Source organism: Odocoileus virginianus, chromosome 21 (assembly GCF_023699985.2).
Source record: "Odocoileus virginianus isolate 20LAN1187 ecotype Illinois chromosome 21, Ovbor_1.2, whole genome shotgun sequence".
NCBI lineage: Eukaryota > Metazoa > Chordata > Mammalia > Artiodactyla > Cervidae > Odocoileus > Odocoileus virginianus.
This window is the reverse complement of record NC_069694.1, coordinates 49621148-49645341: the sequence shown is the minus strand read 5'-3', so window position 1 is coordinate 49645341 and position 24194 is coordinate 49621148. Positions and strand designations below refer to the sequence as shown.

General features: G+C 37.0%; 1 protein-coding gene across 12 annotated transcripts in view; it reads left to right on the top strand.

Moving 5' to 3' along the window:
* ZGRF1 (zinc finger GRF-type containing 1) overlaps positions 1 to 23901 on the top strand; it is a 54498-nt gene extending 30597 nt beyond the window's left edge. For 9 of the 12 annotated variants that reach the window (XM_020887932.2, XM_070452291.1, XM_070452292.1 and 6 more), the window contains 14 exons: positions 808 to 1004; positions 4011 to 4150; positions 7569 to 7712; positions 9621 to 9735; positions 11578 to 11840; positions 13122 to 13281; positions 16168 to 16245; positions 16442 to 16589; positions 18177 to 18304; positions 19968 to 20091; positions 21432 to 21608; positions 21744 to 21878; positions 22581 to 22842; positions 23018 to 23901. In XM_020887932.2, coding sequence (XP_020743591.2) covers positions 808 to 1004; positions 4011 to 4150; positions 7569 to 7712; positions 9621 to 9735; positions 11578 to 11840; positions 13122 to 13281; positions 16168 to 16245; positions 16442 to 16589; positions 18177 to 18304; positions 19968 to 20091; positions 21432 to 21608; positions 21744 to 21878; positions 22581 to 22842; positions 23018 to 23178 — 2232 coding nt within the window. In that variant the 3' untranslated portion in view covers positions 23179 to 23901. Of the gene's footprint in view, positions 1 to 807; positions 1005 to 4010; positions 4151 to 7568; positions 7713 to 9620; positions 9736 to 11577; positions 11841 to 13121; positions 13282 to 16167; positions 16246 to 16441; positions 16590 to 17722; positions 18152 to 18176; positions 18305 to 19967; positions 20092 to 21431; positions 21609 to 21743; positions 21879 to 22580; positions 22843 to 23017 lie in introns of those variants that run through there. The other 3 variants (XM_070452293.1, XM_020887938.2, XM_070452296.1) reach the window with 3 other exon arrangements.
* Positions 23902 to 24194: the final 293 nt, after the last annotated feature.

The window sequence follows — 24194 nt, the reverse complement described above, 5'->3', positions numbered from 1 at the left end:
TCCCTCTTCCCCTCCTTTTATTAGACTTACTTGTTTATAAAAGGCTTAGTACCTGTTGCTTTACAAAAAGTTTAAAGTGTTAAGTCTTGACTAGGAGTCTTCTGCTTGAGGCATTAGTAACTGACATAGTTAACACTCGGTACATTTTTCCTGAAAGATGGTCTGCGTTCGAGGATACAAAAATATGAGTTAAGATCAGCTTTCAGATTGCTTGGGAACTTGCTGCATAGTAGTAGATGGAGAAAAAGATGTAAAAGGAAATTTTATATAATACTGGAATTTATAAAATAGGAGGGATGCGCAAATTACAGGAAGGGCACTTAGAAGGGACTGTGTCCCAACCTGTGGGCTTAGAGAATGCAGAGATGAGCCTGGAGGAAGTAAGGGCTGAAAGAAAAAAAAAAAAATGAAAGTAAGGGCTGAAACTGGTCTCTAGTACGAGTAATAAAACTGGTAAGGCCAGAGGAATAGAGAAGCAAGCTGACTTATTTCATATTGCTGATAACATTATTATGGAAGAAGTTAAGTTAGTAAAATGTGTGTAATGTTGACTGATGGTTTGTACTCGTAACTGTACTTTCAGTCATAATACAACTTTCCTCCACTGCTTGCATATTCCACTTCATCGTTAGTTGAGTATGTAAATCTGGATTTAAATTTAGTTGCAAAAGCAAGAATTCATAAATAATATTGGAGAAGTCTCCAAGCAGCCTTTAGAAAAGTCTTGACAAACATGGTACTAAAATAGTAAAATAAATAAATAAACATTATTTTTCTCACTAAGTTTCAATATCTTTGTCCCCTCAGGGTCGTCTCTTTTATACTTGTGATGGACCCAAAGCTGACCAATGTAAATTTTTTAAGTGGTTTGAAGAAATGACCCCAGGATATTTAACACAGGAAAAATCTCTACCTAGCATGGTTTTAAGTGATATAAAAAGCATTGGCTTATACTTAAGAAGTCAAAAGATACCCCTCTATGAGGAATGCCAACTTTTCGTGAGGTATGTTTTATGATGCTAACTAACTGCCTCTAATCATATCAAAATAGTAACCTCACAGAATTATCACCAGTTTTCAAAGAGATTGAGTTAGGAAAAATATCTAAAAGATACCTCAGTTTTTTATAATTATAAAATGAGAATAACTCTCTAAAGCTGTTGTTGGTCCCCTCTAAATGTTGAGCAGACATTTGGGGTGGCCCCGTGGTAAAGAATCTGCCTGCAAATGCAGGAGATGCAGGAGATACATGTTTGATCCCTGGGTCAGGAAGATCCCCCGGAGAAAGAAATGGTAACCCACTCCAGTATTCTTACCTGGAAGATCCCGTGGACAGAGGAGCCTGGTGGGTTACAGTCCATTGGGTCACAAAGAGTGGGACACGACTTAGCAACTAAACCACATTAAACAAACATTGAGCAGTGTCAGCAATGTCAGGATTACTGGCAGGAATGCCATTTTTCTAACCACTTTTACATTAATCATAATCCTAAGGAAAACTCTGTGAAACAAATCCCAAGAATAATTTGTATCAGTGCAGGATAATACATAGTGATCATTCACAAACCTCAACTACATAGTTTATAGGATCACAGAATGCTACTTTTTGGAAACAGTCCTTATAAAAGTTGAACTACCCAAAAAATAAAATAATGAGCATTTGGATGGTAATTTAATAATAACAGCATTTATTGGGAGCTGCTATATGTCAGGTACTCTTCTAAACACTGCAATATTATTTCATTTCATTGTCATAAGCTATGGAAATATAATCTATTATTGCATTTTACAGGTATAGAAACTGAAGTATTCTTTCTTTTAAACACTATTCCTATCTGTCTCTTTTAAAACTAATGATGTTTCTGTGAGGCTTGTATTTGACACAATATATTTTTATTGTGTATATATACATATGAACGTGGGCTTCCCAGATGGCTCAGTGGTAAAGAACTCACCTGCCAATGCACGAGTTGAAAGAGATGTAGGTTTGGTCCCTGGGTCAGGAAGATCCCCTGGAGAAGAAATGGCAACCCACTCCAGTATTTTTGCCTGGGAAATCTCATGGACAGAGGAGCCTGGTGGGCTACAGTCCAGTCCAGTTCAGTTCAGTTCAGTTGCTCAGTCATGTCGGACTCTTTGCGACCCCATGGACTGCAGCATGCCAGGCTTCCCTGTTCATCACCGACTCCCACCAACATGCTCAAACTCATGTCCATTGAGTTGGTGGTGCCATCCAACCATCTCATCCTCTGTTGTCTCCTTCTCTTCCTGCCTTCAGTCTTTCCCAGCATCAGTCTTTTCAAATGAGTCAGTTCTTCACATCAGGTGGCCAGTATTGGAGTTTCAGCTTCAGCATTAGTCCTTCCAGTGAATATTCAGGACTGATTTCTTTTAAGGATGGACTGGTTTGATCTCCTTGCAGTTCAAGGGACTCTCAAGAGTCTTCTCCAACACCACAGTTCAAAAGAATCAATCCTTTGGTGCTCAGCTTTCTTTATAGTCCAACTCTCACATCCATACATGACTACTGGAAAAACCATAGCTTTGACTAGACAGACCTTTGTTGGCAAAGTAATGTCTCTGCTCTTTAATATGCTGTCTAGGTTGGTCATAACTTTTCTTCCAAGGAGCAAGCATCTTTTAATTTCATGGCTGCAATCACCATCTGCAGTGATTTTGGAGCCTCTCCCAAATAAAGTCTGCCACTGTTTCCATTGTTTCCCCATCTATTTGCCATGAAGTGATGGGACTGTATGCCATGATCTTCATTTTCTGAGTGTTGAGTTTTAAGCCAGCTTTTTCACTCTCCTCTTTCGCTTTCATCAAGAGGCTTTTTAGTTCCTCTTCACTTTCTGCCATAAGGATGGTGTCATCTGCATGTCTGGGGTTATTGATATTTCTCCCAGCAGTCTTGATTCCAGCTTGTGCTTCCTCCAGCCCAGCACTTCTCATAATGTACTCTGCATATAAGTTAAATAAGCAGGGTGACAATATACAGCCTTGACATACTCCTTTCCTAATTTGGAACCAGTCTGTTGTTCATGTCCAGTTCTAACTGTCCTTCTTGACCTGCATACAGATTTCTCAGGAGGCAGATAAAGTCGTCTGGTATTCCCATCTCTTTAAGAATTTTCCACAGTTTATTGTGATCCACACAGTCAAAGGCTTTAGCATAGTCAGTAAAGCAGAAGTAGATGTATTTCTGGAACTCTCTTGCTTTTTTGATGATCCAGTGGACATTGTCTATTTGATATCTGGTTCCTCTGCCTTTTCTAAATCCAGCTTGAACATCTGGAATTACACAGTTACAGTCCATGGAGGCTACAGTCTCTGGGGTCACAAAAGAGTCGGACATGACTTAGTGACTAATCAGAACTACAATATATAAAAGCGTATAAACATACACTCTCTTTGGTTCTTTCCTCTTCATACTCTATTTTAAAGAAATTTTTTAGAAAACATTTGTGCTTTTAAACTTCTGGTTGCAAAATAAATAAATCCTGCCGATGTAATATACAGCATGGTGACTGTGCTTAATATTATTTTACTGTATATTTGAAAGTTGATAAAGAGAGTAAGAGTTCTCTTTATTACAAGAAAAAACTTTTATTTAAAAAAATTTTATACATGCAATGAGTTCTTCATTACTTTTGAAAAATATTCAATATATTTATTTATTTGGTATGCCTTGCAGATGTGGGATCTTAGTTCCCCAGCCAGGGATCAAACCCAAGTCCCAGCAGTGAATGCTTGGAATCCTAATCACTGGACCACCAGGGAATTCCCCTTAATTTATTTAAAAATAAACAACAACATGTCATTCATTTTTTTCACAAGAAAACAACGTTGTGACTGTGTGGTGATGGATGTTAACTGGACTTATGGTGATAATTTCACAGTATACACATAAAGCATGATGTACACCTGGAATAATATAGTGTATATCAATTATATCTTAAAGTTCATACCTTAATATTCAAATTCAGTTTTGTCTCTTACTCACTTTGCAGAAAAGGATTTGATTTTCAAAGAAAACGGTATGGTAAACTAAAGAAGTTTACTACTGTAGATCCTGAATTTTATAATGAACCTAAGAGCAAACTTTATCTTAAATTGAGTCGGAAAGAAAGTTCATCTACTTACAGCAAAGGTGGGTTGATCTGATGATGCTGTGACTGAGTCTAGCCTTGTTCTCAGTTATATGTGTGTTGCGTCGTGCTCAAGTTGCTCCGTCGTGTCCGACTCTTTCATGACCCCATGGACGGTAGCCCTCCAGGCTCCTCTGTCCATTGAATTTTCCAGGCAACAACACTGGAGTGGGTTGCCATTTCCTCCTCCAGGGGATCTTCCTGACCCAGAGATCGAACCTGACTCTGTCTCCTGTATTGGCAGGCAGATTCTTTACCCCTGAGCCACTGGAAGCCCCATCTCAGTTACATACAGCTCTGTAAATTCTTTGTATTAAAGAGACTTTTTTTTTTTTGTATTAAAGAGATTTTTAAAAGTACAGTTTCATAGTATATACTGTGAATTATTGTATAATAAACCATTTCTTTTGAAAAAAGCATATTTAATTCTTCCCCTCACCTCTAGAAAATAAATTTTAAATTTTATTTTTTAAAAACTTTATTATAAGCTGTCAAAAACTGTTTAATTTTGTTTAAAAAGTCACATGAGTTCTTGGCATCATAAGTATACTAGACGAATTGTATCCTGAACTTAATGTCAAAAATAAGCTGAAAATGTAGAGTTTATTGATACTTCTGTCATTGCTGCACAACATGACCACACTGGACCCCAGATTTTGTATATTTGGAAATAAAGTTCTTAATAAATTATTTTTCTAAGGACCTTATGTACACTAATTTGGGTTAATTACTATCTTGGTTTCATGACCTACTCTTGTGATTTATTCTCACCTAGCCTGCTTTAGGAGAAGGCAATGGCACCCCACTCCAGTACTCTTGCCTGGAAAATCCCATGGATGGAGGGGCCTGGTGGGCTGCAGTCCATGGGGTCGCTACGAGTCGGACACGACTGAGTGACTTCACTTTCCCTTTTCACTTTTATGCATGGGAGAAAGAAATGGCAGCCCACTCCAGTGTTCTTGCCTGGAAAGTCCCAGGGACGGGGGAGCCTGGTGGGCTGCCGTCTATGGGGTCGCACAGAGTCGGACACGACTGAAGCAACATAGCAGCAGCAGCTTGCTTTAGTTATTTGATTAGTTATTTTAAATGATAAAAGTGAATCAACAAAGCAAAGCTAAATCTGGTACCTATTATAGCTACCTATAGTTCATACAAAGAAACCCCACTAACTTATCTAGTTGTTTCTCCTAACCTAAGGCAGTTAGCATTTTCATCCCTGTGTTCATCAACATCTTGCTTTCCTTTGTATATGTTTATATAAATGAATTCCTTAGAAAGCATATTTTAAGTTTTAAGGTTTTTAAAATGTTATTCAAGTGATATAGTTCTGTAAGTAATCTTATAGAATTTATCTTTTTCACTGAATAGTATAATATATTGCTGTAGTATATAGATGTTATTGATGTTGATCTAAAATCTAGTCTAGATTACGTGTTTTGTGTATAGTATTTTATTTTGTGACTGTGCCATAGTTCATTCATTCCCGCTTCCATAGATGACCATTTGGTTTCTAAGTTTTGTCATTGTGAACAGTGTGCCGTAAATATTATTATACTATCCTGTAGATGTGCAAGAGTTTCTTTTAGATAGAATCCTAGGAATGAAAATGCCACACAAACCTGTAGGCTGTAGAGCCAAACTGATTCCTAAAGCGGTTACATCAATTTATACTCCTGTCGGTGACTCAGCATACTCAAATGAGCATAAAGTGATCTCATTGTGGTTTGAGTTTGCACTTCTCTGCTTGCCAGGGATGTTGAATAGCTTTTCATGCATTTATGAGTTATGTATTTCTTCTTACCCATTTTATTATTCTGTTGTTTATAATCTTATAGTTCTTATATATTTTTCATGTAATCTTTTGTTGATAAATATATATATATATAGTGACTATCTTCCCTCATGTGTAAAATAGTAGTAATAATAATAGTATCTATCTGACATTTAAAATGTCTGTTGACCCAGAACCTAACATAGATTATTGTGTTTTACTTAAAAAACAAAATTCCCATAGAGACATGACCCGCTGATGGACTCTGATCTATCCTGTCCTGGGTGCTTAGCAGTCACGCGGGCTGCTGCCCCGCTTCTCATGCTCAAAGTCCTCTTGGTAGCCTCAGGTTTTTCCCCAGAGTTTAACCTCAGGATAGATCCTGGAGTCAACTGCTCCAAGAGTGATAGGATTATTCCATCATCTATTAAATAATGTCCCAGTTGGCCTTCTGTACCCGTAATTCCTTGGTTGATAAGCTTGGAGTTAACGTAGGAATCTGTTGGGGGAAACTCTGTGTGTGTGTTTTCAGAATTCCTTTCTACCTTTGAAGGATTAGTGGTTTCCCAGCTTTGTAAGATGTGATCATCCTTTTCGTCCCATTCCCTTTGTGACTTCCTTAAGAATCTCTGAAATAAGTCTGGCTTTTCCTGCCACACTGCTGGTGTTTTCCAGTACTGTACTGGATTTGAATTTCATATTTCTTCTATCATTTCAATAGGATTTAGGGAGAAAGGAGACTTTTCTTCTGTCAACTATTTTGAATTGGAGATCTTTTTAAAAATTGTGAATATTAAATAAAAAAGTATTTGCAAATAGGAAATTGCTTAAGTATATGTTACCTCAATTGGCAGATATTTTTAAATAAATTAGGTATGAGTGAGTGAGTGAAGTTGCTCAGTCGTCTCCGACTCTTTGCAACCTCATGGGCTGTAGCCTACCACGCTCCTCCGTCCATGGGATTTTCCAGGCAAGAGTACTGGAGTGGGTTGCCATTTCCTTCTCCAGAGGATCTTCCCGACCAAGGACTTGAACCTGGGTCTCCCTCATTGTAGGCAGCCGCTTTACCGTCTGAGCCACGAGGGAAGTTATAAAAGTATAGTAGCAAATACAGCTATTAATATTATAAGTAAGCTTTACAACAAATGCAGTTGACTCTTCGTAGGTGTAAATTCAAACTGATGGTAGAAATAATGCAGGGGTAGTCTGGAAAGTAGCCTCCTAGCTGAGTGCTCAGTGTACTGTGGAGAAGAAAGGAGAACATTAATTAATCTGGAGCATCTGTTAACTGGAAGTCTATTAAGAGAACTTGTATTCTGTCCACAGATTGCCAAATTTATTTGAACATGGAAACCATTAAAGGGCAGAGCTATAAAACTGTTTTATAAGAGAAAAATGAGTTAGATGTTTTTATTTATAGTTTTTTTTTTTAATAATTATGAAGTAACTTTAAAAGCATAAAATTGAGTTAAAGTCATGGAAATGAAATGTTATGACTTCAGCTCTCTGTTTGGGTGGAATCATGTCAATTACAATAACCACATTTTTTTTTTTTCTTCAAAAATTGTAGGACTAAGCATCAAAGAAAATCCAAGGTAGCTTTGGATTGAGCATTGTTCTGAGACCTGTAAAAGTGTTTGTCTTTTCAGATGATCTTTGGGTGGTTTCAAAAACCCTAGACTTTGAATTGGATACTTTTATTGCATGTAGTACTTTCTTTGGACCATCATCTATCAATGAGGTAGAGCTTCTACCTTTGAAAGGTTATTCCCCTTCGAACTGGCCCGCTAACAGTAAGTATTACTATGACCATATTACTTTATATTAAAAAAGAATGAAAGACATGTGATGCACGGTAAGCAAGCCTGCTAACTTTGTGTGGGATTATTTGATTAATCTCCAACAAAAAAGGAGAAGGAAATGGCAACCCACTCCAGTGTTCTTGCCTGGAAAAGTCCATGGACGGAAAAACTTGGTGGGCTGCGGTCCATGGGGTTACACAACTGAGCACACATGCATGAGGCAGATGGATGCAGATGGATTGGTAGCAATAAAAAAGCCAACAAAAAGACATCCACCTCTGCTTCCTATTGGGCTTCCCTGATAGCTCAGTTGGTAAAGAATCCACCTGCAATGCAGGAGACCCCAGTTCTATTCCTGGGTCGGGAAGATCCACTGGAGAAGGGAAAGGCTACCCACTCCAGTGTTCTGGCCTGGAGAATTCCATGGATCATATAGAGTCAGACAGCGGGGAGTTGAAATGAGTCAAACATGACTGAGCTACTTTCACACCTTCCTATTATTGTATACGATGTTCCTAAAAATGTGTATACAAAATATTTCTACAGCTCAAGTCCCAGAGCATTAACAGTACAGTAAAATCTGGACCCCTCACTTAAGTGTTCTGTTATAGTTGAATTTTACATGGTATATATTTAATTTCTAAAAATATAAATAAGAATTTTCTTAATTTCTTACAGCAAGTTCTGGTTCTTGATTTATTTAATTCTCTTGGTTTATTCTAGTAGTATACATTTAATACACCATTTTTATGTTGAGAAGGTCTTGTAGATTTTACAAGAGATTTTGTGAGCAGTTGGATACGATGATTTTCATTTTGAGGCTATTTTATCATCTACCTTTAGAAATTCTTTTTTCTCTTTGGCCATATTGTGTGGCATGCTGGATCCTAGTTCCCTAACCAGGAGTCAGCCTGTGCCCCCTGTACTGAGAGCGTGGAGTTTTAACCACTCGATTGCCAAGGAGGTCCCAAGAAATTCTTAATAAGACAATAGGGTATGAACCTTATTTATTTTTTAAATTATTATTAGTTTTTAATAAAGAAAGCTTTAGTAAGCTCAAAGTGAAAGTGAAAGTCACTCAGTCATGTCTGATTCTTTGTGACCCCATGGACTGTACAGTCCATGGAATTCTCCAGGCTGGAATACTGGAGTGGGTAGCCTTTCCCTTCTCCAGGGGATCTTCCCAACCCAGTAAGCTGAATCTCTAACCAATTCTATGAATCTGTTACTTCTCTATACATTTTGATCTCTGGGATAATTTCTGATGGTTGAATTTGATCCATAACTAATTAAGACACAGCATGTAATGACCCATTTCACCTATTTCATAGACTTTTTAAACTTGATTTTTTTTCCCTTTAGAACTAAATAAACCTAGTCAATCAGCTTGAGTTCAATAAGAGCCTAATTAAGTGAACATTTGTCATTTTTCAAATGCATATTTTCGTATTTGTTGCAGTTGTTTCCTCACCAATAAACAGCATTCTAATTTCCTGCTTCCCGTATATTTCTATAAAATAACTGAGGAAACAAATGTTCAAATTACACACACACTACTATACAGTACAATGTGGTGTACTGATTAAATGGGACTGCCAGCTGTTAAGCAGTGCCACCATGCCCTAACTCAAAACAGTTGTTCTTGTTTCATTAACTGATATATGGAAGTCCAAATTTGATATGTTATGCAGTTTATAAAGTATGAATGAGCAGGTCGTATACTGGTTTAATGGATAAAAGGACCTCTGCATATATAGTTAAGGGTTTATTTTATGTTGTGACTAATTCATATAACTCTGAGTTATATGGACATTTAATAGTTTTTTTAAATGGTCCATTTGTTTACATTAAATGTTCATTTTTTTTTTTTAATGTTCATTTTTTGTATTCTGTCTACAGCAGTGGTCCATGCATTATTGGTTTGTAATGCCAGCACAGAGCTGACCAGTTTAAGAAATATTCGGGACTACTTTAATCCAGCTACTCTACCTCTAACACAGTACCTGATAACAATGTAAGTCATTATTTACCTTTGGGTCATTGGTATTAAAAAATGGTGACTAATCATGAATATGAAAATGGAGTAAAAGTACATTACATAAATTTTTGCCAGTGAAGTGTTAGTTTTCTTTCGGAGATTATGGGGTTACTCTCCATTAGTAGTTAAAAAGAGAAAGGGGAGGTACACATCATTTCCCAACAGTTCATCTATTTATTTATTTATTGTGGTTGGGGCTAACAAGGGTTACCTGCAGATATTTTTCCTTTTTTAAGGAATAATTTCTTAAGGATGTTTTGAGTGTTTTTATTTTTTTATTTATCTGTACCTTTATGTTGCAAATTATTAAACATTTAAAGTTACATAATATTTTACAGCTTTATTTTAATTTTTTTTCCATTTATTTTTATTAGTTGGAGGCTAATTACTTTGCAACATTGCAGTGGTTTTTGTCATACACTGAAATGAATTAGCCATGGATTTACATGTATTCCCCATCCCGGTCCCCCCTCCCACCTCCCTCTCCACCCCATCCCTCTGGGTCTTCCCAGTGCACCAGGCCTGAGCACTTGTCTCATGCATCCAACCTGGGCTGGTGATCTGTTTCACCCTAGATTTACATGTTTCGATGCTGTTCTCTTGAAACATCCCACCCTCGCCTTCTCCCACAGAGTCCACAAGTCTGTTCTATACATCTGAGTCTCTTTTTCTTTTTTTGCATATAGGGTTATCGTTACCATCTTTCTAAATTCCATATATATGTGTTAGTATACTGTAATGGTCTTTATCTTTCTGGCTTACTTCGCTCTGTATAATGGGCTCCAGTTTCACCCATCTCATTAGAACTATAGTTACGTAACATTTTACAGCTTTAATACAGTGTATGTATTGATACTGATCTTATTCTTGCTGCTGCTGCTAAGTCGCTTCAGTCATGTCCGACTCTGTGCGACCCCATAGACGGTAGCCCACCAGGCTCCCCTGTCCCAGCGATTCTCCAGGCAAGAACACTGGAGTGGGTTGCCATTTCCTTCTCCAATGCATGAAAGTGAAAAGTGAAAGTGAAGTCGCTTCAGTCGTGTCCGACTCTATGCGACCCCATGGACTGCAGCCTACCAGGCTCCTCCGTCCATGGGATTCTCCAGGCAAGAGTACTGGAGTGGGGTGCCATTGCCTTCTCCGGATCTTATTTTTGACATAACCTATATCTTCATTTTAAATTTCTCAACCACCTTGTCCCTTTCTTTAAAAAATTGGAAGTGACATGTTGAATTCACTAAAGTGATAGAAAAAGTCTACATTCTAATTTGGAATGTTATGATCTAACTTGTGGTATTTCATTTTTTCCACCATAATGAAGTCCTAGGTAAAAAAGTAAATACCCTTATCCATTTTGTCATTTATCTACTTTGAAATGAATTCAGTCTTAATAGAAATAAAACCAGTTTATTTCCATTTTACCTTAAATGAAGCTATATTAATTGTCTTAAGTTGGTTTTGTGTAACAGAACATGGGCTTTAAAGTCAGCATACCACTTATTAACTCTGTGCTTTTGGGGGAATAAAAGGTTAATATTTCTGTATTTCTATATGGGATAATTAAGTACATAGTATTGTTGTGAAGATTACATCAAGTAACATAAAATGCTTAGCATAATGCCAGCACATAGTAGGTTTTCAACAAATGTTCTCTTTTCATCCACCCTCCTCCAAACTGGGGTATATGTTCATTTGTGTCTCCAAAAAAATATTCTCTGTGATGCTTATAAAGTGAAGGCTAAGTTACAAGTAGGTCTGCTCACCTGTTTCAGAAGCCTGTCATTTAAAAAAATTTTTTTCATGCTGCCTTTTTACTAGGTCTTCATCAACTGCAACAGGCAACAAGAGAGTCAGCAAGAGAAAGTTTATCCCACCAGCCTTCTCAAATAGCAACACAAAATGTGAACTTCTCAGTGTAGAAGCAACACTGAAGTTGGCTAGTGAGTTAATTCAGGCGCACAAGTTAAATGAGGATCAAGCTGCAGCTCTGATTCAGATAGCTCAAATGATGGCATCACGCCGGAGTGTTGAAGAAGCGAAGGAACTGGCAGTTCATACTCTACCTATCACGATCATACACGGTAAGAAGCAGGAAAGAAAACAGCTCTAGTAAATACATTGTTATATAAGCTTGTGTTAGTCAATCTGCACCTTTGTAATTTCCTAGTCAAACAAGATTCCAGAATAACTCAATAGATTTTTTTCAAACCTGAACCCCCTTTAGTATCTTTCTCTCTAGATTAAGTGATTTTCTCTTAACCCTCCTCCATCTCTCTTACTGTTTCCCCCGTTAGATCAGTCACTGAGATGTCCCTTCTAGTTTCCTCCTATTTTTCATATTAATATTTCATTTTCATTTCATATTTTCTATCCTCTCCAGCTCATTTGTACCCGCTCAATCCAGGCCTTTAACATACCTCCATATCACCTAGTTAGTGAGAGTGCGGGCTCTCTTAGCTTTAATTCCCTCCTTTGTAAAATAAGGTTTGATAATAGCATCTGTCTCATAGGTTTGGGGATCAAATGTTAACATAGATAAAGAGCTCAGAACGGTACCTGGCACATGGGAGGCACTTAGTAAAGTTAGCATGTATTTGTTATGATCTCACACAGCTTTCTAATTGATCTACCTTCAGTTCTTCCTTTCTTCTTCTTTTTACTCAAGTTGTTGTTCAGACGCTAAGTCATATCCAACTCTTTGCAACCCCATGAACTGCAACAAACCAGGCTTCACTCAAGCAGTTTTTCTTAAAAAAAAAAAAATCTAATTAAGTCAGTTCCATTGCTTAAAATTCTTCATTGATTTCCATTGGCCTTTAAAATATAATTCGAACTTTTAGCCGTAGCAAGCAAAACTCTTTTGTGATTTATCCCCTTGCCTTCTTTGTCAAACAGCCTCCTCTCCTGTCTTTTTGCTACAGCCCATACAGAAATACTTACCAGCTTCATGCATTGTCATATCTCTGCCTGGAATGATCCTTTCCTCAAGAACTGGGATAGCTTACCCTGGAAGACTTAGTTCTCCTTTTTATTTTTAGGAAGCATTCCCATCTCCACCAAAGGAAAGAGAGATGTTTTTTCCTCTGATGCCAATAGTATTACTTAACTGTATTGTTTTATCATTGTTCTTTACTTGTCTATCTTCCTAAGTAGACTGTGGTCTCGTTAAATGTGAAAGTCTTGATTATCTATGCATTTACTCCTTGTGCTAATTAAACACATGGTTGGCACGCAATATTTTTTAATAAATTAATTAAATGCAGGAGAGAGGGAGGGAGATGGATGAGATATTTCTTGTGCTTTTCAGAAATTTGTTTATGATGTTGCTTTTACTTTTCTTCCCCCCTCTTCAAAATAATTAGGCGTTTTTGGAGCAGGAAAGAGTTACTTGCTGGCCGTGGTGATTTTGTTTTTTGTGCAACTATTTGAAAAATGTGAAGCTCTTAGAGTTGGAAATGCAAGACCATGGAAACTTCTGATTTCTTCTTCTACTAATGTAGCTGTTGACAGAGTGCTTCTTGGGTAGGTGTGACAGGTGTATGTAAGTGCCTAATGTGTTAGGTTGTTGAGAGGCAGTCCACCATGGGCTCTGAATGTCCATGCACATTTGTGCTGCGCATGCCAGACAGGCAAGGCCTTTGTCTCTGACTCAAGAGCCAGAGTCCATGAAACAGGAAGAGGATGACTTACCAGTTTGTAAGTAGGATAAAATACATACAAAACCTGACAGTTTTGACATAGGATGGGATCAGTTCAGTTCAGTTGCTCAGTCGTGTCCAACTCTGTGACCCCATGAACTGCAACACGCCAGGCCTCCCTGTCCATCACCAACTCCCGAAGTTTACCCAAACCCATGTCCATCGAGTCGATGATGCCATCCAACCATCTCATCCTCTGTCGTCCCCTTCTCCTCCTGCCTGCAATCTTTCCCAGCATCAGGGTCTTTTCCAATGAGTCAGCTGTTTGCATCAGGTGGCCAAAGTATTGGAGTTTCAGCTTCAACATCAGTCCTTCCAATGAATATTCAGGACTGATCTCCTTTAGGATGGACTGGTTTGATCTCCTTGCAGTCCAAGGGACTCTCAAGAGTCTTCTCCAACACCACAGTTCAAAAGCATCAATTCTTCGGCGCTCAGCTTTCTTTATAGTCCAGCTCTCACATCCATACGTGACTCCTGCATTGGCAGACAGATTCTTTACCACTGAGCCACCAGGGAAGCTTGATCTTTTTTCCTACTTACAAACTAAAAGGTTAGCCTCTTGCTCTTTCATGGAAGCAATAGTGCAGTCTGTCATACAGGGTAAAATTTTTGTGTAAGATTTTATTAAAAATGCAAAGAAAGTATTACATAATGTTTTACCAGTATTCCAATGTTTAATGATCTGAATTTCAACATATATGATAAAGTTTGATTGGGAGAAATAATCCATTATTTATAAGTATAGCCTTTTAAAAATTAACTTTTATAATTGCATTAGGTAATGGGTATAGTAGAAAATATGCAGACCTAACATTTTATTATATTTATTTACAGAATTTCAATACATATATACACATTCATGTTGTTTTCCAAACTTAGTTTTCAATAATATATACTGTTTGTTTTGTGTCCTGCTTTTTTTTTACTCAGATTATTTCTTTATGGTATTAAATCTTAGAAAGCAAAATTTCCATAGCTCTATTATATGCCATGAGTTTTGATCTATAAACAATTTTTGTACTATAAACAAGTTTTGATCAGTAAGTTCTTTCCAAGCTTTTGCTATTATAAATAATATTATAACCAAGATCCTTAAACATAAATCTTTGTCTCCATTTCTGATTCTTTTCTGAGGACAAACATAGGCCTAGAACAAAAGATATGAGCATTTTAAAGCTTCTTGATATACTTTGTAAGATTGCTTTCTAGGCAAGTTCTACCTGTGTGTACTATTCTAAGTAATCTAAAACAGTGGCTGAGGACATTTTTTGACTCAGGATAATGAGCAGTTACTTGGGGACAAACTGGAAAGAACTTTAGATTGCTTAGCTTTAGATAAAAATTTAACTCTAATCTGTTTAGAAGAGAAAAATCAAAGAAGAGTGAGGACTGCCTATAAAAGGTAACAAAAACCATACAAGAGATTCTTTCATGCTTAAGCCTCTGCTGCGGACCTGAGGGGTGTGGACTGCAGTTAGGATCTGTATCCACCCCACCTGCGTGTAACCTGGACCCAGACATTTCTTCACACTGGACTGACATTTAGCTATGTACTTGGATAATGCATTTCAATTGCAATGGACAGAATAGGATGAAGAATTTCTTGAGAAGAAATAAAATATTTGTTGCCCCATGATATTTTGAGGATACTACACTGGTCTCATAGAATTAACACACTTATATTGAAAAACATATATAAACTAGTTTTTCAGACTGAAAAATAGCTATTATCCAAGATAAAAACTAAAAAAATGCAAAACCTGAAGTCTATTCATGTATTGATTGACATTAAACAAATTGCTTCAAGATTATCTAGGAAAACAATGTTTGGAGAGCCAGTTTCTTTAGTTTTCCAGTTCTTTATCCCCCATTTGAGGTGATGGATGTTTCAGAAGTCTAGGTGTTCAGTGGGTCCCTCCTCTGTTCCTCACATAAAGCAGGAGCTGTAAGATACGTAAGAAGGAAGGGAGGTGCTCTCTGCTGCGTCACAGAGCCCTCACTAGGGGGTCACGGATGTGGAAGAACAGTTACCCATCTTTTGGAGGCAGACAGACTTGCCCACTTACTGCCTCACTTATTAGCCATGCGGCCTGACTTAGCAAAATACCTGACTTAGAGCTCTTAGTTTCAGTTCCTCATCTCTAAGATGAGATACTGTGCAGAGCTGTAAGGAGTATTAAACAAAACAAGGTATATAAAGAGGCTAACACTCTTCCCACTAAATCTTGATGCTCAATATATGGTAGCTGTTGCTTTCCATTATGTCTTTAGGGCAGTTTTGTCTTTTTTGTTTATTTTTGTGGGTCTTTTTTTTTTTTTTTTTTGGCCATGCCATGCGGCTTGTAGGGTCTAATAATTCCTCAACCAGGGATTGAGCTGGGCCACAGCAATGAGAGCACAAAGTCCTAATCAGTAGATTGTCAGGGAGTTCCTAGGGCAATTTTATTTGTGGTAAATTCTAACATCAGTATTTTGTGAACATTTCATGAGCCCTCAACATAATACATACTTTTAAAATTCTCTGAAACATGTTTTATAAAGTTTTTCAGCTACATTGCCTTTGAGTTTAGGCATTTCACATTAAACTACATAACTCTAAAATATATTAGTATACAAAGTTATGTTAATAATGTGTATATTATATGAAAGTTTGTTTTAGATTCTGTTTTCTAAATAATAAATCTGTTTCACCCTGTTTTCTTTAAAGGCTTCTTAGTCTCGGATTTGAGAAGTTTGTCAGAGTTGGGAGTGTCAGAAAGATTGCCAGGCCAGTCTTACCTTACAGGTAAGAACGCCAGATTCCAGAAGTCACAGAGTGTGCAAAGAAGTGTAGTTTTACACAACTCTTACCTTAAATTTGGTTCTGAAGACTAGAGAAAGCCTTTTTCTTGGTGTTAATTTAGGAACTCTGTGTTTTGCTTTTTTGGGATACTACTAAAATAGAATTAAAAGGGTATTCTTTTATGTAATTGTTTTTTAAGTTTGTATGCTGGCTCAGAAAATGAAAATGAACAATTAAAAGAACTGCATGCACTCATGAAGGAAGACCTGACTCCTATGGAAAGAGTCTACGTGAGGAAAAGCATTGAGCAGCATAAACTGGGGACCAATAAAACCCTGCTCAAACAGGTGAGAGGAAACAGCGCCAGCTGTTTACTTCTTTAATTTATGTATATGATTTACATTATGTTTATTCCTATTGAGGGGAATATTATTCCTATTTATTTCCCTTACGTAAATAAAAACACCCAACTACGATAGCTTAGATTCAACTAAAGTGTGCCTGTCTATGTAATCCATGTTTTATTTTATTGACACTGGGAAAAATATCCAAGTGAATTTTACCTTTGATGCTTTCCTAGAAAACCAAACCCTTCAGGGTCTGTCTAAAATCTGTCCAAGAACCTGGGAGGCTCAGACCATGGATCCCAGGTATTGGGAGCCCACAATGAGACCATAGGGTCTCTGGCTGTAGCGAGAAGCATCATCGCCTTTGTCAAGTTCTGACTCAAGATTGGGTGTCAGCTCTGAGGAAAGAAGTCTTCAGTAGCTTTCTCCTATAAAACAAAGCATGGGAAAGAAAAGGGAATGGAAGAAAAGAGGGCTGTTGACTTGTTGGACAGTGTGGACATGGGTCACTTTCTGCAGGAGATTTGAGACAGTCGTGGTGCTTGGGACCCTGTTTCAGTGAGCTACTGCTGAAATACCATTGCTTAACAAACAAAATCTCAACAACTTAAGACAACAAACTTAATGATTCAATGATTCTACAGGTCAGTTGGTGTAGGTCAGACCTCTCATTCTGAGAACAGTTGTCTGTGGCTTGATGGCCCCCTCCTGACAGATGGCAGAAGCGCAGGAGGGCAGGCTAGATCATATAGATACACGTGAAGCTTTTGTTCATAGCATGTCTGCTAACATTCCATTTGCTATAACAGGTCGTATGGCCAAGCCCAGTGTCAGTGGGGCTGGGAAATACACTTCACCTGCTTCTCTGGTGGGAAGTGCTGCAAAGCCACACAGCAAAGGGTGTGGATGAGCAATAACTACTCTTGTGGTGAAGGAGAGAAAATTGGAAATAAAATTAGTCTACAACAAGTTTTAGTTCTAGGAGTCCTCAGAATGCGTCAGACTAGCTTTTTATTATCCCAAGTATGGACTTAACTTCCCTCCTTTTTCCCCGACCAAATCCAGAAGGGCTTAGTTTGACTACACTCAGCTAGTGCAGATTAGTCATTTATGTGAACTCCTTGGGTTCTCAGGTGGCTCAGACGGTAAAGAACCTGCCTGCAATGCCAGAGACCAGGGTTCGATCCCTGACTTGGGAAGATCCCCTGCAGAAGAGAATGGCAACCCACTCCAGTATTCTTGCTTGGAGAATTCCATGGACAGAGGAGCCTGGTGGGCTACAGTCCATGGGGTCGCAGAGAGTCAGACACGACTGAGTGACTAACACACACACTTATTTTACATCCTTTTCCAACATACTGATATGTTACTATAATCTGTTGTTCATTGGTATTATTTGTTCACTAATAAAATTCTTTTAAGAGGAATTCCTTATGTGGGGATAATGAAAATGTAGATGTCAAGTGGCCTATTCTGATTGATGGTGATTAAATTAGGACTAACTCATTTATGATTTTAGCCTACAAGTTCTTTGGTAAGTATATTCTTTGTTTAATAATTGTTAACAACATTCTTATTACAATAAAGGTTCAAGTAGTTGGAGTTACCTGTGCAGCCTGCCCGTTTCCATGCATGAATGATCTGAAATTCCCCGTGGTTGTCCTGGATGAGTGTAGTCAAATGACAGAACCGGCTTCTCTCCTTCCCATTGCAAGGTAACCTAAAGAGTTCTTTTCCAAAGATACTCGGATGTTGCGATTATTTCAAACATTCCCTCAGTTCAAACTCTTACCAAACTTTTGTGAAAATTCCTAGCAATGCAAGTACTAAACTGATTCTTTAAAAGAATGTGAAAGGAAATTTGAGGAGGGAGGTGTTAGTACATCAAAATTTGGTTAGATCACAGTTTAGACACCTGAATCATATAATTCACAAAAGCCTTGAAAGTTCTAGTGCTAGGATTCTGCTGGAACATTGAAGATCTCTTAACCAGATTAAAGGTGCGTCTTTAGTCACAGTTTAAGAACCTAACTCTACTGAAGAAAGTTCTTTAGTTCTTACCTTGATATAATTCCAGTGTTAGGTTTGAAAATAGTTTTTAGATTATGAAAGTAGATAAGATATATAAAGAAAAATAAGTTGAAAATGAACATTTATCTACTAAAATTTAGAGAACTGTGAAATCTTCTAAGCTGTCTCAGCCCACTAAAACACTGCTTTTAAAGCATCTCTTCCTGAGGAATCCTAAAGGCAGAGGAGGGTGTGCTAAACTAGACCAGACTAATAGGCTCCAGTCCTAGGCCTTGTTCTGTCCCCCTTTGCTGTTTTGCTTTTTCCTTCTTTATAGTAAATATTTAATCTTCTGATTTCCAGTTTACAAGTGTTGAAAATACACAAAGATTTTACTTCACCAGTACTTTTACGTTAATATATTTTGATGAAATATGTATATGGCAATAAATCGCCACACATCATAACCAAAAGTATGGGGTTTCTTCCGTTAAAAAAAAATGGGGATGTAACATTAACAAACACTTTTAAAAGAAAGCACACATGACTTTGGTGAATTTACAGATCTTTTTTCCCAGCTGTAAAGGATGAGGGGGGAGGGCATCAGCTGTCACGCTCTGCCTGAGGCTTGGGAGGTTCCTGCATCAGAGGGCTTTCAAGGTTAAACTGGGACAGTCCTGGGCGCCAGCGCCAGTTGGTCACCCTAATTAGGAGCCAGGGACGGAGAAAGTAAGGCCCTGCACAGAGGGCAGAGGGGCAGTATTGATGGCGCATCTGCTGTACGCTAAACACGCTACATGCGTGTGTCCTTACAACAGCCCTGCAAGGCGTTACTATATCAAGGCTACTGATACACATACTGACACTGGAGACTAAATAACTTGCTGTGTCCATAGAATATAATAGAGCTAAAACTTGGATATAGGCTTTTTCTACAAAACTTGGGTTTTTCCCCACTATATACTGCTCCTATTTAAAAAGACATTTAACCCCTGAGAACCTAATATACTTCATCTCTAAAACAAAAGTTTAAGCTAAATGACGTCTAAGAAAGTTTTTAAGTCTAAGTTTGTAGATTCTCAGAATCATTATTCTCAAAGTGTGCTCTGTGAAATACTGATTCCTTGCCAAGGCAGGGGACACTGAATAGGTTTTATGTGGAAGAAGTTAAGTTATGTGGAGGACTCTTGACTCCATGACTTTGTAAAGCCTTTGAGTAGACCGAGTAGCGCTACTAAGCCTTGTTTGTTCTCCGCACACTTCACGGTATTAAGACTCTTTGAAATACGTTTTAGAAAACGGTGCAATAAATGATGTTAATGCATATTTTTCTCATTGCTTAGATTAATTTTTAGAATTTTGTTTTAGGTTTGAGTGTGAAAAGCTGATACTTGTTGGAGATCCTAAACAGCTTCCTCCTACTATTCAGGGTTCTGATGCAGCTCATGAAAATGGACTGGAACAAACTCTTTTTGACCGACTCTGCTTAATGGTACTACTTCTGAATTCATACAGTTATCATTTATTGATTATACACTGTGTAGGTTGATAGAAAATAAAATATATTTAGGGCAAGACCAGGTCCTTGCCCCAAAATTATTTTAATTGGAGTCGTTTAGAAAGTACTTATCTTAAAGATAAGGAGAAAACTAATAAAATGAATCTTTCCCCTGTGAATTTTAGTAGTGGGTAGTAAGTATATTGATTTTGCTATAAAATAAAAACAGTCTATAACGTTTCTCTCATCCATGTCGAGTGTCATAGAGCTCAAGTGCAACTGCTGGGTCTGATGCTATTTCTATATTCAACTTTTGAGAAACTGTCAAACTGTTTTCCATAGCAGCTATACATTGTACATTCCCAGCAGCAATGTGCAAGAGTTCTAATATCTCAACATCTTTACCATAATGTTATTTTTCATCTTTAAAAAATTAGTAGTGTGTGATTAGTAGTAGTACATGGGTGTGAAACGGTATGGGTGTGGGTGTGATTGCGTTTTCCCTAATGTGTAATGATGCTGCGTGTCTTTTCATGCACTTATCTTTGGAAAAATGCCTGTTCAAGCCCTTTGCCTACTTTTGGATTGGATTGTTTTTGTTGTTCAGTTGTAGGCGTTCTTTATATATTTTGGATTTTAATTCCTTATCAGATATATGATTTGTAAATATTTTCTTCCATTTGCTGGGTTGTCTGTCCATAAATTTATGCCCTAAAAGAGTTTTGGGGATTGATTTTTTTCCTCACATATTTTTCCCCCATAGAAGACCCTTTGTCCATGTGATCACTAATCCTGCATTTTATTACATATTATTATCAGCGTACTGTGTAACTTTTCAAAATGTTCAAACAATATTATGGAACATTTAGCAAATAAAGACCAGGAGAGCCCTAAAATAGATGGGAAGTAGTTTATGACGTGTTCACAAAATTGAAAACTTGTTTGAAGATTCAGAGTGAAAATAGCTTGTACCCAAGGAGGAAAGTTAATGGGTTATCACCAACAATTTCTGATTTGTTTTTAAAGATTTCTTTTCAATTTAGTGTTAGGCCAATTACACACAGGTTCTGAAGGTATAATGTTAGATACCAAACTTACTAGTCTAAGATTTGTTTGTTTTATAATTTTAATATAAAAAGTTTACTATGGAAATATTTTTATTAAATTTTTTTAAAGTTCTTTTTATTTATAGTCCATTTTATCATGGTTGTAATTTATTTACTAAGAGCACAATATGGCAGTAGTTTTAAACTTTAAAATGTTATTGTGGATTTTTTCCCCTAAGGAAAAAAAATTGTTTTAATTCCTTATTTTTCTGTACTTAAATTTCTTAGGGTCACAAGCCAATTCTGTTGAGAACTCAGTACCGTTGTCACCCCACAATCAGCGCTATTGCTAATGATCTGTTTTATGAAGGACATCTCGTGAATGGCATTTCCGCAACAGAGAGGAGCCCTTTACTGGAATGGCTCCCAACTCTGTGCTTCTATGATGTAAAAGGACTGGAACAGGTAAATGACATTAATGTTGATAAGAGTCAACACAGTTTAGTTTCCTGTTTTAATTGTATTGTTGTCTGTATGGTTTTCTTGGACTTTGTGTAGCATTTCTGGGAAATATAATCTCGGTTCTGTTTATTATTCCAGATTGAAAGAGGTAACAGCTTTCATAATGTGGCAGAAGCTGCTTTTACACTCAAGCTGATTCAATCACTGGTTGCTAGTGGGATAGCGGGCGCCATGATTGGGGTGATAACATTATACAAGTCCCAGATGCACAAGGTCCGTGCTACATATGATGATACTTATCATTATTAAATATAATTGCATATTAGAATATTTGGTATTACATTCATTGTGCTTTAGGTTGTATTGGTTTGCTGCTAGAAAAACTTTTAGGACTTTAAGGTATTAAAAAGTAGCATTTAGATTTTTGTCTACTGTGGTTTTTTTCTATATAATTAGATGTAAACCTAACAAGGTTTAATTAAATTCTGTTTACAGCTGTTGGAGCGAAAATGCAAATAAACAAATTAGAGGGAAGGAAATATGGTGTATGCTTTGTGTTTTGGGACAGATGGGATTGAATCTGTTTTCCGAAATGTTCTTTCACTATTGTTACATTTTATCGGTAAATCGAAGATAGATCCCAGATATTAATCTACTCACAAGCCAGTTACTTCTAACTAGTTTTAATTTATATTAATTTACTTTTAGTATTTTTCATGTTTCATTATTAGTTTATCAACTCTAAATATCCAGATGAGTTCCCAGCAATAGATAAATCATGACTTTGATTTTGTTTGGCAACTTATCATCTAGTTATTTATCATTTCAGAAACCAAGTCTCTGTGAGTAATAACAAAATGAAAATTACCCACTATTAGTTAAATGATAATGACTGCCAAGGGTAGGCGGCGAGGTGAGGGCTCTTCATGAAGACGTTGTCTGCACTGCGTGATTCTTGTCCTCTCTTCTCCGCAGCTCTGTCATCTGCTCAGTGCTGTGGACTTCAACCATCCTAACATGAAAGCTGTGCAGGTGTCCACAGTAGATGCTTTTCAGGGAGCTGAAAAGGAGATCATTATTCTGTCCTGTGTAAGGACCAGACAAGTAGGATTTATCGATTCAGAAAAAAGAATGAATGTTGCATTGACCAGAGGAAGGAGGCATTTGTTGATTGTAGGAAATTTAGCCTGTCTGAGGAAAAATCGACTATGGGGGCGTGTGATCCAACACTGTGAAGGTAAAACAAAAATGTATTTAATTCACGCATTTTGAATTAAAACTGACTTTTGTGTTAGTGCTTGGGGTGTTTCAGGTAGGAACTACGATGAATTTGCCACTATGGGTGATGAATGAAATGATGAAAAGGACACCATGGTAAAACACAGTTGTCTCATGTTTTGTATCTTTTTAAGGGAGGGAAGGTGGATTGCAACATGCAAGCCAGTATGAACCACAACTGGACCATCTCCTTAAAGATTATCTTGAAAAACAAGCAGAAGAAAAACAGAAGAAAAAGACTGAAAAAGATAAATTGACAGATAAAAAATCTTATTCACAAAACGACATGGTATAGTTTGTAAAGTTCAAATTCACTTTATACATTTGTATATTTTTATTATTCCCTAACCCTTGTAATTGGGGGGAAAAAGATTTAAATATAAGTAAAATCTGCTCTTCATAAAAAGTATAGTTACTTAAGATAGACAAATGTTGAAGGAACTATAAAATCTCACCAGTAAAATTCTTTCTAAAAATTATGGCTCTGTTTCTAAAGAAATGAATTTTTCAAGGAGTAAGAAAAAGCTTTTATGGGGATGTTACTTCAAAAATAAGTGATTTTCTCAGAAACTCATCTTTTAAAATGCATCTACACAGTTATACCAACATACTGCTTTCTGAACTACAGTGCTATCATAATCTTCAAAAAAGAAATATAATGCCCTATCATTCTGTAAGTAAAAACATTCACAATAAAACTTCTTTTAAAAAAATATTTGTTTATTTGGTTGTGGTGGGTCTTAGTTGTGACATGTGGGCTCTAGTTCCCTGACCAGGGATCAAACCTGGGCCACATGCCCAGATTGGGAATGCAGAGTTTTAGCCACTGGAACATGAGGAACATTCCTTCACAATAAAACTTTTAAGAAGTACAAAAGAAAGAAAAAAAAAAATTATCTAAAAGTTTGTTCCTAGAGATAGCAGTGCTCAAAACTGGCCATGACTGTGGAATAGTAGGTGCTCAATAACGATCTGTTGGATGAATAAAGAATGAATAAAAAACTCCCTTTGGCTCATTTCCTTCTGGTCTTTTTCCTATGCATTTATTTGCACAGTAGTTACTGGTATATATTATAATGAATTTTAACTATTATAAAAAGAATACATTCCCCGTATAGAAAATTTGAAAAATTCAGAAGAGTACACAATGAAAAATAAAAAGCACCTAGAGATTCACTACCCAGAGATAATAATTGCTAATATATTGCTTCAGTCTTTTTTCTATGCTATTATATTTCTAATATATTCTATATTTATGTATGTAAATAAGTTAAACCATTTGTATGATTTTTAGCCATTATTAACAAAGGA